This window comes from Rana temporaria, chromosome 1 (genome assembly GCF_905171775.1).
Source record: "Rana temporaria chromosome 1, aRanTem1.1, whole genome shotgun sequence".
Classification (NCBI taxonomy): Eukaryota; Metazoa; Chordata; class Amphibia; order Anura; family Ranidae; genus Rana; species Rana temporaria.
In genome coordinates, this window is record NC_053489.1 from 576,606,458 (window position 1) to 576,623,083 (window position 16,626).

Genomic DNA, 16,626 nt, shown 5'->3' on the forward strand with positions numbered 1-16,626 from the left:
TTTAGTAGCGCAAAGGACACTTTTACACAACTCTAGTTTATAGACTGCACTTTTTTTCTCTACATATTGCTATACTAATTTTGCATCAGCTGTTATATATTCATTATTGCATACCGCTGCTCAGATCCTGGACAGAAAACCCATTCAATGGAGGGCACAGGGAACCCAGTCGCCACACACTGGAGCATGCCATTCCTAATCTTATCATAAATTAGGATTTCAGGTCTTGCTGTGAAAATAAAGGAAAACCTGGGATTAAAATCTGTCAGTTAAAACTACACAATGGATGGACACTGTGAGGGAGTTACAGGAAACTTACTTTTGACAAATATGTTGAAACTAACTGAAGCGTTGGCATCGGAATTGGAAGCATAAAAAGTATAAACTCCTTTCTCCTCGCCTTTCAGTCGAATCAGGTGCAGCTCACTAACATACCTAAAGTGAACAGAGATAGACATTCACTAATCAGAGATAGAATTAGTGGAACACATCCAGTTAGGGCAACTCTCAGTGAGACAATGGGTATATTTACTAGAGGAATAGAGATTGTTCACCAAATTCAAAGTTGGGCAAAGTGTGAAATGGGCTGTAGTCAGTTTTTTCAATAATCGGTAGCCACAATAATAAAAGCTGATATGTGATTGTCTACTATGCTTTTCCCCCCATGATACTGTGGGGGCTATTTACTAAAACTGGACAGTGCAAAATCTGGTGCAACTCTGTGTATAAAACATTCAGCGTCCCCATTATATGAGGGAAGAAAAGTTCATTGACAAAAGCCTTGAAGTGGATGTAAACCCTATTCATGAAATTTGAGCTGGGCACATATATCTGCAGTATTTTGTTGTCTCTCTTCAATGAGCTAAGTCTTATAGCTCTCTCCTGTTATCAGCCTAATAAATCCTGACCAATTCCCAGAGTTTTTAGACAAAAGCAACTAGAATCTTCTGTCCGGGGAGGATGCTAAAATAGATTAGCAGAGAGTAGGTCCTATTACAAAACACCTCTGAGAGTCTCTGCCTATGAGGAGAGGGAGTGTGTGCCTTTCCTCCAATCAACAATGTTAGCTATCTTGGCTGTATGCCCAGACATCACACTCTGTGTTAACCAGGAAGAGAAAACCTCCTAAGGCCCCGTACACACGACCGAGTTTCTCGGCAGAATTCAGCCAGAAACTCGATCGGAGCTGAATTCTGCCGAGAAACCCGGCATGTGTACACTTACGGCCGAGGAAGCCGACGAGTTCCTCGTAGAGCCAAATAGAGAACATGTTCTCTATTTCCTCGTTGTTCAATGAGGAAAGTTGGCTCGCCGAGATCCTCGGCGGCTTCACACAGAACTCGACGAGCAAAACGATGAGTTTTGCCTGTTGAGTTCCTCGGACGTGTGTACGGGGCCTAACTTTCTAAACAGTATATAAATGTGAAGACAGCAGATATACATGTAAAACCCATATAGGGAGATTGGTTTCATCCCTGTGTATCATCTGAGGCTGTTCACTTCACTGGGTGTATGGAGGGTCTACATCCAATTTAAGGCTTTGCCCTACACAATAAGGATGTCAAATTGGAGGACCTTGGTTCTCCAACCCAGAAATGTACTATGATAGATTCGTTCATGCAAGATAAGAATGTTCAATAACTATTATTATTTTACCTGTTATTGCCCTCATCTCGTGGCTGTACAAAGTGATCTGAGGTGTTCAGAAGGGTTTCGTTCATGTAAGTCCAGTACTCTTCATCAGGGCGGGGGTAGGCGTCAATATAAACCTGCAATTTTATGTTCTCTCCAGCATTTAAATCAATTGTAGTTGAAGTGTTCTCAGTGATGGTCAAGTTAATGTAGCCAAATTCTATAAAAGTAACACAATTAGATATCATTATAATAACAGCTTAGAGCAAAGACAGTTCATAAAAAAAAAACACATTGAAATAAAGACATAGAAACATAGAGGGGCCTTATTCGATAGAGTTATTTTCAATGCAGGAAGCCAGGACAACAAACAAGAATCCACCATATAGTAATCTTTTTTTTTTTTATTTTTTTTTTTTTATTTTTTTTATTTTAAACCCAAAACCAATCATGTAATATATTGCAGCTTACCTTAGATGTGGTGGCTACATACATATTTCTTTTTTTTTTCCACCTGGTGGTCTGACCAGTAACACACCTCCTGTATTACAGTGCATCAACCCTGGATGAAGGAGCACAGGGGCCACCTTTGGACATTAGCATTGTCAATGTGGTGGGAAGGAATACTAGCCTATTTAAATGCACTATTAAATTGAAGCAAAGCTCCAGCTAATACATTCATAAGCAGTTACAGCAAACAGGTTTTTTTCCCTACTGGGATAAAGGTTTTACATAAATAAATAAAAGCTGATCATTGCTGACCAGTGTTAAATGGTTTGTCTCATCCATGTAACTGATTCATCTGCAAGAGAGTTTGTTCTTTTGAAAAACAAGACTTACTGGCCAGATCACCAGATAAAAATAAAGAAAAGAAAGGCTAAAAGAGAAAACAAATGCAGCCAACACTAAGAATAGGTAAGCTGCAATATAATAAATGTTTGCTTATGAGTTTAATACAGCATTAAAGGAGTTGTAAAGGCAGAAGGTTTTTTTATATTTATACATTCTATGCATTAAGATAAAAATCCTTCTGTGTGTAGCAGCCACCCCAGCACCCCCTAATACTTACCTGAGCTACATCTCTTTCCCACGATGTCCACGAGTGTCTAAGCCATCCGGGACACTCCGCCTGATTGGCTGAGACACAGCAATGGTTGACAGTCAAAGTCAACCAGCCAATCAGGGGAGAGAGGGGGTGGGGCCAGGTCGGGGCTCCGTACCTGAATGGATACACGGAGCTCTGACTCGGCTCAGGTGCCCCTATAGAGAGCTGCTGGCTGAGGGGGCACTCAATAGGAGGGAGGGACCAGCAAAGAGGGACCCCAGAAGAGGAGGATCCGGGCTGCTCTGTGCAAAACCAGAGTAGGTAAGTAAGGCATGTTTGTTATTTAAAAAAAAAAAAACCACGAGACTTTACAATCAAGGCAGTGAAAAGAACAATGATATAATGCCAACCCTTGGCAACCAATAAGATTCAGGGCACATGTCAATGAGCATTATTTTCCTGCATTGGACGTGTGTTTTGGAACGCACACCAGCACTATTCTATTGTCTTTTATGGGTCATGCAACTGGCAGCTCAAGGGGTGGGGTTAACTTTTGATGTGTTCCTGTAAATGCAGCATGTCCTATTAAGGTGAGTCTAAACTGCACACAAAGCAGGTCAAACACAGACTTTTCATTTCAAACAAACGCAGCTGGTTGCATTTCAGTGAAAAAAACTGCGTTTGACTGGCACACCCATCAAATATTTGTAACTGCACTTTGCACGCCCTTATTAAACCTTCATGTAGATGTCTGATTTAAAGGCTTCCCAAAGTCCATCCGCATTAGGCCGTTATGCTGTTGCTGCCTCCACTAAGAAGCTGTACTGATGTGCCCACCTGTGTCTGTCCGTTTTGCCAAGTGCAATAAAAATCTGTGAAGGAACATATCTCAGCAATACAGCCAAGCGTGACCTGTGGGGACCCTTCTCACGGTGTTCAATAAACCCTATAAGAAGGTACAAAGGGTCACTTTATTGAAGCTCCACTCTGCCTGATAAAGACGTGATTCAGGCAGCCCCTAAAATGGACATCTTCCCAAACCCTTATCCCGCGTACACACGATCGGACATTCCGACAACAAAACCGTGATTTTTTTTCCGACGGAATGTTGCCTCAAACTTGTCTTGCATACACACGGTCACACATATGTTGTCGGAACGTCAAGAATGTGATGACATACAACACCACGACGAGCCGAGAAAAAGTTCAATGATTCCGAGCATGCGTCAAATTGATTCCGAGCATGCGTAGGATTTTTGTGCGTCGAATTCTGTACACACGGTCGGAAATTTCCGACAAGAACTTTTGCTGTCGGAAAATTTGAGAAACCAGCTCTCAAATTCTTGTTGTCTGATAGCGAATGTCAGATGGATCCTACGCACGGTCGGATTTTGCGACAACAAGCTCACATTGAACATTTGTTGTCAGAAATTCGCGGCATAAGGAGGCACATTGTTGCAGGCTGGCCTTATGACTGTATAAAAAGGAAAAAACTCTGCGCTAAACCCACTCACAAGTGAAGAAAAAAATGATATATAACCTCTAAAATAGAGGAAAAAGAAGTGAAAAGAATGAGTGAAAAAAATGAATTTAAATAAGGGGGATGCTGCTGCCTATTAAAAGCTCAAATACTTAAACTTCAAAGACTAACAATGTGCAAAGTAAAAGGTTATTTCTTAACTCACAAGCTGGAGACCTTAAAGGAATACAATGAATGGTTGCTATGGGCTGCAAGATGAAATGCTTCAGATAGCAAAATTGTCCATAAACCTCTAAACAGCTATAAGCATACAGCAACCAGACGTGTGACTGATGTCCACATCAGGCAATAGAAATCAATACAAAGAGATAAAAAAGTAGAAATCGGTGGTAAACGGAGGTTTTCAATTTAGATACAGATAAAAGAAGCTTGGTAGATGACGTCAGTGACTCCACTAATACGATGCAAATATTTAACTAACAGTTACCTACCGAGAACTTCCAATGTGAACGTAACGTTCACCACGTCAATGCTGTTCTTGGCTTCACAGATGTATGTACCAGACTCATTATACTGAACGGCTTGGCTGCTCAGAGTGCGGTTGCGAACAAAATTAGAAGTAGAAATAAACTGGCTCTTTTCAGCGTCTTTCTGCAATGAAATCACAAAATTAGCTATTATAATGAAAAAAAAAAATTCATTATGTCAAATCAGAAGTCTCGGAAGAAAGGCCGTGACAAGCTGTCTGCTGCAAGTAGCTTTTCATACAATTGGATAATGACAGATGAAACGATAATGACAACAATGCAGGTGCTTGTGTGACGGAGAAGAGTTTATTACTAAGATATGGCTGATTATTAAATCACCTTTGCAGCTTCATTAAAATATGCAAATTACACATGACTGGGCCACTATATCTTTACGTACGGACAAAAGGAAAGGAACAACATAAAAAATAGGAAATGGAGGATGGTCGCGCCGCAGGGAATATGGAGAGGGAGGAAGGAAGGAAAAGGGGGGATACAAATATTGTGATGGTTCTCCAAGATGTCAATGCTAATTATGGCAGGGAATGTGAAAGGCCTAGCTATAGACAGTATACCATGCAAAGTATGGCAGACGGTAATAAAAATGTCCTCATCATTTAGACAGTGACAGTCATTGGAGGGGGGGGTTTACTAAAACTTTAGCACCCAGAACAGTACAGCTGTGCATAGTAACCAATCAGCTTCTAACTTCAGCTTGTTCAATTAACCACTTAAGGACAAAGCCTCGTTTTGAGATAAGGGGGTAGATTTAGATAGAGATACGACGGCGTATCTCCTGAGTTGCGACGGTCGGATCTATGCGGCTGATTCATAGAATCAGGTTCCGCATAGATCTCCCTAAGATCCGACAGGTGTAAGCGACTTACACCGTCGGATCTTAGGCTGCATTCTCACGCTGGCCGCTAGGTGGCGCTTTCGTTTGTATACGCGACGAATATGCAAATGAGGAGATCCGCCGATTCAGAAACGAACGCCTGCCCGTCGCTTTTTTTTTTACGTCGCTTGCGTTTTGCGTTTTCCGGCGGATAGTTACCCCTGCTATATGCGGCGTATCCTATGTTGAGTATGGCCGTCGTTCCCGGGTCGAATTTTGAATTTTTTATGTCATTTGCGTAAGTTGGTCGCGAATACGGATGGATGTAATTTACATACACGTCGAAACCAATGACGTCCTAGCGACGTCATTTGGAGCAATGCACGCTGGGAAATTTAGCCGGCGGGACATGCGCAGTACGATCAGCGCCGGGACGCGCCTGATTTAAATAGTAAACTCCCCCTAGCCGCGGAACTTGAATTCTGCCGGGGGATTTACGATCCGCTGGCGCAACTTTAGAGGCAAGTGCTTTCTGAATACAGCACTTGCCTCAAAAACTTGCGCTGGCGGATCGTAAATAAGATAAGATTACGTGGATCTAAAGATCCGCTGATCTTTCTGAATCTACCCCAAGGTGTTTACAAGTTTAAAACAGTTTTTTTTGCTAGAAAATTACTTAGAACCCCCAAATATTATATATATATTTTTTCTAACACCCTGGAGAACAAAAAAGGCGGTTGTTGCAATACCTTCTGTCACACTGTATTTGTGCAGCAGTCTTCCAAGCGCACTTTTTTTAATAAAAAAAAAGACAACAGTAAATTTAGCCCAATTTTTTTATATTGTGAAAGATGATGTTACGCAGAGTAAATTGATACTCAAAATGTCACTCTTCAAATGTGCGCCCGCTCGTGGAATGGTGACAAACATTTACCCTTAAAAATGTCTATAGACAATGTTTAAAAAATTCTACAGGTTGCATGTTTTGAGTTACAGAGGAGCTCTAGGGCTAGAATTATTGCTCTCATGCTAACAATCGCAGTGATACCTCACATGTGTGGTTTGAACACCGTTTACATATGCGGGCGCTGTTCACATATGTGTTCGATTTTGCACGCAAGCTCAGCGGGACGGGATGCGTTAAAACATTTTTTTTTTCTTATTTATTTTACTTCTTATTCTTTATTTTTACACTGTTCTTTTTTTTTTTTTTTTTTGTGTCACTTTTATTCCTATTACATGGAATGTAAACATCTCTTGTAATAGAAAAATGCATTATAGGTAATTTTAAATATAAGATATGGGGTCAAAAAGACCTCAGATCTCATATTTACACAAAAATGCAATAATAATAATAATAAAAAAAAAATATATATATATATGTATATACAGTATATATATATATATATATATATATATATATATATATATATATATATAGTTTGAAAAAAGTCCCTTTAGAAGCTGCGGGTGCAAGTGACGTTTTGACCGCGCTTCTGCCCTGCAATGGTATGGAGCCGTGTGGGGGCCATCTTTCCCTCACTTAGCTCCATCTCACACAGGGAGAAGCATCTGATCGCCTCCACCGGCGGCTCTGGCAAGCGGCGGAGGGCACCGTAGTATGACGGGAGGAGGGGTCCTCTCTCGCCACCGATAAAAGATCTTACAGAGAACCCGCCGCAAAGACCGCTTTTACCAAAAGGTGCATACTGGGGTTATGGTAGCTATCTGCTGCCATAACAACGATATTACACTTCAAACAGCCGACGAATAACGACGGCGGGCGGCGATTGGTTAAGCTTTGACAATTAGCACCAGTTCACATTGGCACGATTTGACATGTGATTTGAGGCCAAATTGCAGCTTGTCGACTTTGCAGCGCCACACCGATTTACAAAAGTAGTTCCTACACTACTTTTTGCAACGTTGGGGGCGATTTCAACAGAGATCTGTGCATGACCCCGTACACGTCTTTCAATTCTCCCCGCGAACTTGCACTGAAGTGCAGGTTTGATATTGTGTGAGTTCAGCTGAACGCGCACAATTTTAAAACCCGCCTTCAGTGTGAAAGAGGGCTAAAACCTAGAAGCCGATTGGTTACTATGCACAGATGCACCAGATTCTGTTTGCTTCAGTAAGTACCGGTTCACACTACAGCGACATGGGATCCGACTTGTCAGACCTCAAGTCGCCCCAAGTCGCTTGACATCAGTAGTCCCATGTTAGTTAACGAGAGCCGTCTTAATGTACACTATTAAAGTCGCTCCGACTTCAGAAAAGGTTCTTGTACTATTTCAAGGTGACTTCTAGGCAACTTGTACCCATAGATTTCAATGGAAGTTGCCTCCAAAGTCAGATCACTGTCTTAACTGAAGCAACTTTACAGGAAAAGAAAATAATTTACTCAGGCAAACCCCTCCCTCCCACAGAGCTGATTATTCTATGATTGGCCACTGGCAAAGCCGTCTGTCCTGGGGGCAACTTTAGGTCACGTTGTAAGTTGCTCCAAGTCGCACTGAAGTCGCCTTGCAAAGTTACACTGAAGTCGTGTTGCCCCTGTGTGAACCAGCACTAAATCCCCTTCCCCCTACTGTCTCAGGATCAGCAATAAAAATTACAATCTGACTGGGAATCAGCTGTTAGCTCTATTATATATATATATATTTTACACATATCAACTGTTAATCTTATTAACCTCATACACTAACCACAATCTGGGTGGTTCTTTCCGTTGAACATTTCTTTGATATCAATTTTGAATACACAATATAAAGGCAGATTACGGAAGAAAAATGTGAAAACATTTTAGTTGTTTATATTTGCTATTATGTTTTGTGTGTTTAGTTAAAGCGGTGGTTCACCCTATGAAACAAGTTTCTACCATTAAATCCAGCATACTAGTGCGAGCTACAGTATGCCTTTATTTATTTTTTTGGCGCCGTACTCACAGTTTAATTCCGTAGTGAATTTTCAGACTCCCCGCGGGGAATGGGCGTTCATATGCAGAGGGAAGATGATTGACAGCCGGCTATGGCGCGTCACGCTTCCCGAAAATAGCCGGAGTAGGTCTCGGGTTCTTCAGGGCGCTATACGGCGCCTGCGCACAGACTAGGAGCTGACTGCGCAGGTGCCGTGAAGGGCCATGTCCTATTTCGGCTATTTTCGGGAAGCGTGACGCGCCATAGCCGGCCATCAATCATCTTCCCTCTGCATATGAACGCCCATTCCCCGCGGGGAGTCTGAAACTTCACTACGGGATTAAACTGTAAGTACGGCACCAAAAAATAAAATAAAGGCATACTGTAGCTCGCGCTAGTATGCTTGATGGCATGCTAGAAAAAAAAATGGGCCTCATGTAAACCAATCAGCTTCTAACCCCTCAGCTTGTTCAATTTAGCTTTGACAATAAAACCTGGAAGCTGATTGGTTTCTATGCAGAAGGGAGACTGACTTTGCGCTCTCCAATTTTTGTAAATAAACCCCTATGAGTATGTATACTGTCTATAGCTAATCTGAGCTAAGCTGTTATTTCTCCTGCATCAGTTTAAATAAATGAAACAAGAGATTTGACTGGCCACTATAAATAACAAACATTTAAATATCTGCTCCACTATATATTTATATATATATATATATATATATATATATATATATATATATAGTGGAGCAGATATTTAAATGTTTGTTATTCATAGTATATACGTATATATATATATATATTTATATATATATATATAATGTTCCAATTACATTTTCAGTCAGCTAAAATGTGCATGCTTAAGGAAAGCCTGTACTTTGCTGGACTAGAAAAAGTGCGAGAAGACTGCAAAACTCCTCTACTACTTCAAAGGTTCCTTTTGCGTATCTATATCCCAGAAGACAAATTAGGCCCTGAACTGACAAGGGCTAATACTTGTCCAACTATTTACATTTACACACATAAGTAGCTGACCTTCAGGCATTATAGGTTTGGGTGGCCATACCTGTTGTAATAATTCCTTTGTTACTGAGGGAACAAGTATAGCAATTTGCATACATCCGTAAAACTTACGTCAGCCAAGACAGAAATACATTTGTGACAGGTAGGGCAGCAATGAGACTGAGGACAGGCAGATTCCCCACCATCCATCATTCTCTATGAACCCTCTACCTGTCTTCAGCCAGTTTTGGATGCATTCTGGACAGATTGGTAGAACAATGGACTCATGAGCTCTGCATTTAAGAGCATAACCTTTCAACTCTGTTACCATGATGCTGTAAACGGAGATGGCCATAGTAACCGGCATATGAGAACACATAACATGCTTGCAGGCTTTTCCTGAAACACAGTACCTATGTCACGTGTAACAACAGCAAGTTCCCTAGACAGCTGGGCTAGGGTCACTGCGGTAAAGAAAACTTACAAGAGCCTGTTAATAAATCCTGTTGCGTAATATTTGAATACATTATTTGTTAGCACAAACCTAATCCCTTGGGGTTGATTTAGTAAAGGCAAAATCACTCTGCACTACAAGTTCCCCTTCCATGGTAAGTACAGTTGCTGTAGATCGCTGTAGATCTGAGGGAAATTAGGGGAAGCTCTGCTGATTTTATCATCCAATCATGTGCAAGCATAAAATGCTGTTTTTCCTTGCATATCCCCCTCAGATCTACAGCAACTGCACTTCCAAGTGCACTTGCAGTGCACTTGTAGTGCAAAGTGGATTTGCCTTTAGTAAATAATCCCCTAAGTGTATAGTGTGTGAGTATATCATTTCTTTCTCCAACATTGGTGTTACACAATTGTCTCCCTATTGCTTAATAGGAATAGGTAGCAAACAGAACCCAAGTGACTCTACACAACAATATCAAAAAGAAGCAAGGACCCTCTTCTTAATTGCATTTCAAAACAGCATCTTCTGGTAAACCAGAAGAAAAACATTAATGCGGCTCACCAGCTCTTTTGGCTTCTACGTTAAAGGGAGATATAATTAAATAAACAAGATTCCCGTTAGACTGATTTTACCTGCATTTAAAGCGAACCATAGGCATGCGCACAGGGTGTGCCAGCGTACATTCTAGTAAGCCTGTATGGCGCAGATTCCCCCTGTTTAGACCCTTATTTCACCAAACCCCCTTCTAGGGCTCATTAAAATAAAAAATGGTAAAAAAAACATATAACAGCTACTGACGCCGTCCACTGCCCTAGTGACACCAATCTCTGTCCTACTGACACTGCGCATTGCTCTACTGACAGTGTTAGTATATACATATGCATATACACGCAAATATAATTGAGCTTTGGGGTGCACACCCTAATACAAAAAAACTGTGCACACCTATGAATCAAATACAGCTTCGCACTTCAGATGAGACTTTAAAGGGGTTGTAAATCCTCGTGTTTTTTTTCACCTTAAAGCGGATGTGCCACTAAAAAAAAATATTAAAAGCCAGCATCTACAAATACTGCAGCTGCTGACTTTTAATATTAGGACACTTACCTGTCCTGGAGTCCAGCGCCGTCCGCAGCAGAGGACGAGTGATCGCTCATCACTCTGCTACTCCCCCCGCCATCCTCGGTGAGGGAACCAGGAAGTGAAGCGCTCCTGCTTCACTACCCGGTTGCCTACGGCGCATGCGCGAGTTGCGCTGCGCCGCTGATTGGCTCCCGCTCTGCTCTGGGAGCCGAGTGTTCCCAGAGCACAATGGGGGGAGGACGGGAGGTGACGTTCTGCCCGCAGTAGACCCGAAACTGTGTGGCCGGAAGTGGGTGCAAATACATGTCTTTAGACAGGTATCTGCACCCCCCTCCCCCTAAAAGGTGTCAAATGTGACACCGGAGGGGGGGAGGGTTCCGATCAGCGTGAGTTCCACTTTAGGGTGGAGCTCCGCTTTAATGCTTCCTAAGCCCTGAATTTCAGTGGGCACGTCCCCGCCGTCCTTATCTCCTTGGAGTCCTGGCTTTGATTGGATAGACTGATAGCACCGGAGCCATTGTCTCCCGCTGCTGTCAATCAAATCCAATAACGAGGGTGCCAGGGGTCTGGGCCGAGTTATACACTTGGCGTCTATGGTAGGTTGACCAGACATCCCCAGTTTCAGGGGACAGTCCCCTGATTGAGGACACTGTCCCCGGACCAAGTCTGTCCCTGGTTTTGTCCCCAGATTGGATTTAATAGGGGACAGGGACAATTTCAAAGAAAGTCAGTGCAGAATTAAAATAAAAAAATTAGAATTGCACACCCCCGCTCTGCCGTGCCTACTAGCATAGGGGGGTTGTATTTTTTTCCATTGTCTGTGCCCCTTTTTAATGATCATGTGCTGGTCGGAGCAGAGGGAATATTTCTTTAGTTTCGGGCACATGCCCATTCAGCTCCGCTCGCATGTTATTCTGCCTTGGCTCAAATCCTGGCCAGCCACCTGCCTATCTCCTTGCCTTCCCTGGCGGAGGGATCTTCCTCCACTCCCCACCCAGTAGTAGCCGGGGCCCGAAGAGTAAGACTTGACAGGCTGTGAGGCGGGCGGCGATGGGCAGAGAGTCGCTGATTGTTGCCATTACTAGTGAAGAAAAAATATGTCCTCGGATTTCATTTAAAAAATCTGGTCACCTTAGTCTATGGACACCGAAGGGCGCTCGCAAGATAACCCCCTTGGGAGAAAGCTTCCCAGAGGGGGTTAGCTAATGCGGGGAAGAGCTGAGACAGCTGCCGAGGGACCCCAGAACAGATGGTTTGGGGCCACTCTGTGCAAAATAAACTGCACAGTGGAGGTAAGTATGACATGTTTGTTATTTTAAAAAAAAAATGGAACCTTTAGTGTCACTTTAATGTCAATATTAGTAGGCAAAAAACAACCCACTAAGCTTAGCTCAGCAGAGACCAATATAAAACAAAGTCAGTCAACCGCTCTGTAAGTGATTTTAAACATGAAGGTAGAGTCTAACCTCAGAACGAACATCTAAAAGAACAAAACAACACCCTCAACCCCACAAAAAAGTAGCACTGAGTCTTTTTTCCCATCACATTTCTATGCAGATAGTTTCATAACAACTCATACAGTCTGTATTTAGAGAATCCGTCCAGGTCTAGATTTCTCGCTCAGAATATATTACCCGCGCCTGGATCAATTGCATATTACTGTAAAATGATTTGTGTACAATCTTGTATTTCTTCTGAAAAATCTTTTCTCCCAAGGTTAGCTGACAATATGCAGACCTGACAAAAGTGAGTGTTGTTTTCCCATGTAAATACACTCCGGGGCGCCCAGCTCTAAACCTACAGACTTGTGTTTATAGTGCACTGAGAATTTGAGACACCCACCAGCTGTTACCACACTGCCGTCCTTCCCTCCATTACAGGAGCCTTTCAAATCACAAAAGCTTTTATGTGGCCAAAACAGCAAATTAATACGTAAGCGGCACAACCACGTTTTAATAATTTAGCGCTATTTGCAGGCCATTATTCAAAGAAGTGTTTTCATTTGAGACAGAGTACGAGATGTTGTTGGAAATACAATGTGACTGATATGTTGTGTGAAAATGTCATATTCAATTTGATGCAAGGTGCTGTAGGTATTTAGGCCAAGCTTTGACTTACCAAGGATCCTGCATTGATCCAACGGACCTCTACGACATTAACATCCCTCGCCGTGCAAGTAACCTCAAACGGCTCCCCAGTCTTGACGACTAGCTTGGATTTTGTTAAAGTAATTGTGGGTAACATTTTTTGAACTGGAAAATAAATAATAAAAACATTAGCTATTACCGGCATTAGCGGGGTAGGACATTCCATCAAAGAGAAACAATTTAACTGGAAATGTATATTTCTTACCGATCACAGCTTACCCTTTTTACTCCAAAATCAGCTAAAAAATACATATTTTATTTTTATCTGTACCATTTTCTTCCACAATATAAATAGTAACTACAGGGAGTGCCACTGCTAAGAAAGCTAGCTGCCTGTCTCTGAGTTACTGACCGGGAACAAAAACGTAGATTAGAAAGTCAAAACTATTGCTCCAGGTCAGTAAACGTATTTAAGGAATTTAAACAGCATGACAACTAGAGAATTAGCATTGTCAGAAGGAAATGTCAATGATGCCAGCCTGAATATTATTATTAAAAATGGCACTTTAGTTTTAGTCCCTTTTTAGTCTTCTGCAATTGTTTTGCTTTTAGTCGTATTTAGTCGACTAAATCTCCACGACATTTTAGTCGACTAAAACTTATTTTAGTCACCTAAAATCGAATAGATGTAGTTAAAGTGGTTGTAAACCCTTTAAAACCACTTTAACCTACAGGTAAGCCTAGATTAAGGCTTACCTGTAGGTGCTTGAAATATCTCCTAAACCGTATTTACAAAAATCACGGGGTGCCGATGTCTACGGCGCATACGTCGTAGAGAACGGCGCAGGCGCACTTTAGCAATAGCAATCGTGCCGTTCCTAATGGAAAAATCTAATCTACAGACCAGTGTTAATTTTGACATCAAATTTCTAATTAGTTTTAGTCTTTTAACTAAAATGCCATTTTTAACTTTGATGATTGTAATGAGTGCCATTTTATACACTTTCCAAGACGAGCAGTGTATCAATTCCATGACATTTTCAGCAATATGGTTGTAAAAACCGAAGTTTTTTAAAAATGTCATTTACAACTATTGTGTGTGGGGGCTTCAGAGCATTTTACGGGTTCTGAAAAACGGGCAATTTTTTTTCGCACATACGTACATACGCCGTGTTTAACGTTGTAATTTTTCGGGTTGTAAAAAATGGTTGTGTGTGGGCTTTAACGACGTGAAGAATTCGCGCATGCTCAGAAGCAAGTTATGAGAAGGGAGCGCTCATTCTGGTAAAACTAGCGTGCGTAATGGAGTAAGCACATTCATCACGCTGTAACAGACAGAAAAGCGCGAATCGTCTTTTACTATCACAAAATCAGCTAAAGCAGCCGAAAGGGTGGCGTCACCCGAATGGAACTTTCCCTTTAGGCTGCATTCACATCTAGGAGGACGAAATCGCGGCGTTTTGTCGCCGCAAATCGCGGTAAAAATAGCGGCGTTTTGTACCGCGATTTGCGGCGACAAAACGCCGGTATTGTCCGCCTAGATGTGCCCCAAGATGACCCCCTCTATGGAGATGATTCCCATCTCCTAGCCGAACGCTTGAAGACGCCTGAAAAAAAGGTCCGGGGCCTTTTTTCACGCGGCAGGCGACAGGTGTCCGGCGTGGAGATGTGAACCATCTCCATAGAGGGACATCTGTTTTCAGCCCTCTGGCGGCAGCGGCGTAGCGCTACAGGCGTAAAAACGCCTAGGTGTGAATGGGGTCTTATAGTGCCGTCGAATGTGTTGTACGTCACCGCACTTTGCTAGAGCATTTTTTTTTCACGATCGTGTGTAGGCAAGGCCGTTTTAATGATTAAGTTGAAAAAAACGTTTTTTCTAGAGCCTGAAAAACTTTGTTTTTTACAACCCGAAAAATGATCGTGTGTATGCGGCATTAGGAAAACCCTGTTCAAATCTTGCATGCTTGTTGGTTACTGCTATCAATAAAGTTGGCTTTTAGCAGGATCTAGGCAGGCGTGTTGGTGATTTGCTATAATGAAAAGGCATTTGGGTCACACAAGCTGGTTTAGCAGTCTGTAATAGGTCAGGGCACCTTACAAATGCCTTCACCTATTTATGCCAGAGCTGCCAGCTCTCCAGTTTGAAGGCTGCCACAGTGAACCAACTTTAACCACTTATCTACCAATAGCTCAGTTGTTCTGACAGGACGTTATATGATGTCCTCGTCTTTTAAAGCCGCTAGGGGGCGCGCGCGCACCTGCCGCGTTACTGGGACCGCGATGTGCGTGCCCGGCACCCGCGATTGCCCAGTAACTGAGCAGGACCGTGGATCTCTGTGTGTAAACACAGAGATTCACATCCTGTCAGGGAGAGGAGACCGATGCTGTGTCCCTTGTACATAGGGACACAGATCGGTCACCTCCCCAGTCAGTCCCCTCTCCCTACAGTTACAATCACGCACTAGGCTACACATTTAACCCCTTCCTCGCCCCCTAGTGTTAACCCCTTCCCTGACAGTCACATTTATACAGTAATCAGTGCATATTTATAGCACTGTTCACTGTATAAATGTGAATGGTCCCAAAAATGTGTAAAAAGTGTCCGATGAGTCCGCCATAATGTCGCAGTCCCAATAAAAAATCGCAGATCGCCTCCATTACTAGTAAAAAAAGAAAATAAAAAAAAATCATAATTATGTCCCCTATTTTGTAGGCGCTATAACTTTTGCACAAACCAGTCACTATACGCTTATTGCGATTTTTTTTTTTACCACAAATATGTAGAAGAATACGTATCGGCCTAAGCTGAGAAAAGTATTATTATTTTTTTTTTTAAATGGGATATTTATTATAGCAAAAAGTAAAAAATATTGGTTTTTTTTCGAAATTTTAGCTTTTTTTTTGTTTATAGCACAAAAAATAAAAACCGCACAGGCGATCAAATACCACCAAAAGAAAGCTCTATTTGTGGGAAAAAAAGGACGTAAATTTTGTTTGGGGGCCACGTCGCACGACCGCGTAATTGTCAGTTAAAGCGACGCCGTGCCGGAAGATGAAATTTCGCCTGGGCAGGAAGGGGGTATATGTGCACAGTAAGCAAGTGGTTAATTAACATATATGCTGTCTGGATCTGCGTTTGCTGTATATTTAAATCACAAAATTAACAATTGTCAAATTCTGACATTAACATATTACTATTTGCATTCTACTGTATTTGAGAAAAAAAAACAAAAAAACGAAAAAGGTAAAAAGAGACATGTTTTGTTCACATGAATGCCTGGAAAGATAACTTGGTCTCCATATGCCTATTACTAGAGAGAAGAGTCTGCTCTATACTCTTGGGAAAAGTTTTGGATCATTAGTAGATGGGGTCACGTGTTAATGGATAAGACAGTGCTACAGCTCGAGCACAGCATCATGACTTCATTTAGTCAATTGTAAGAAAAGTCATTTTTGTTGGCGGCTTGGGAGTAGAGACAATTATTATATTTAGAAATGTGCACAGATATCTACTGAATAACATTACAATTAAACGGGAAAGAAGCCCAATGAAGTAGGGAAATA

The 16,626-nt window shown here is 41.9% G+C and overlaps 1 protein-coding gene across 1 annotated transcript in view; it reads right to left on the reverse strand.

Moving 5' to 3' along the window:
* KIT (KIT proto-oncogene, receptor tyrosine kinase) overlaps positions 1-16,626 on the reverse strand; it is an 84,409-nt gene that overhangs the window by 27,177 nt on the left and 40,606 nt on the right. Inside the window, exons 4-8 of the mRNA XM_040334844.1 lie at positions 13,094-13,227; positions 4,649-4,808; positions 1,657-1,852; positions 320-435; positions 115-229 (exon numbers count right to left, since the gene is read on the reverse strand). Coding sequence (XP_040190778.1) covers positions 115-229; positions 320-435; positions 1,657-1,852; positions 4,649-4,808; positions 13,094-13,227 — 721 coding nt within the window. The remainder of the gene's footprint in view (positions 1-114; positions 230-319; positions 436-1,656; positions 1,853-4,648; positions 4,809-13,093; positions 13,228-16,626) is intronic.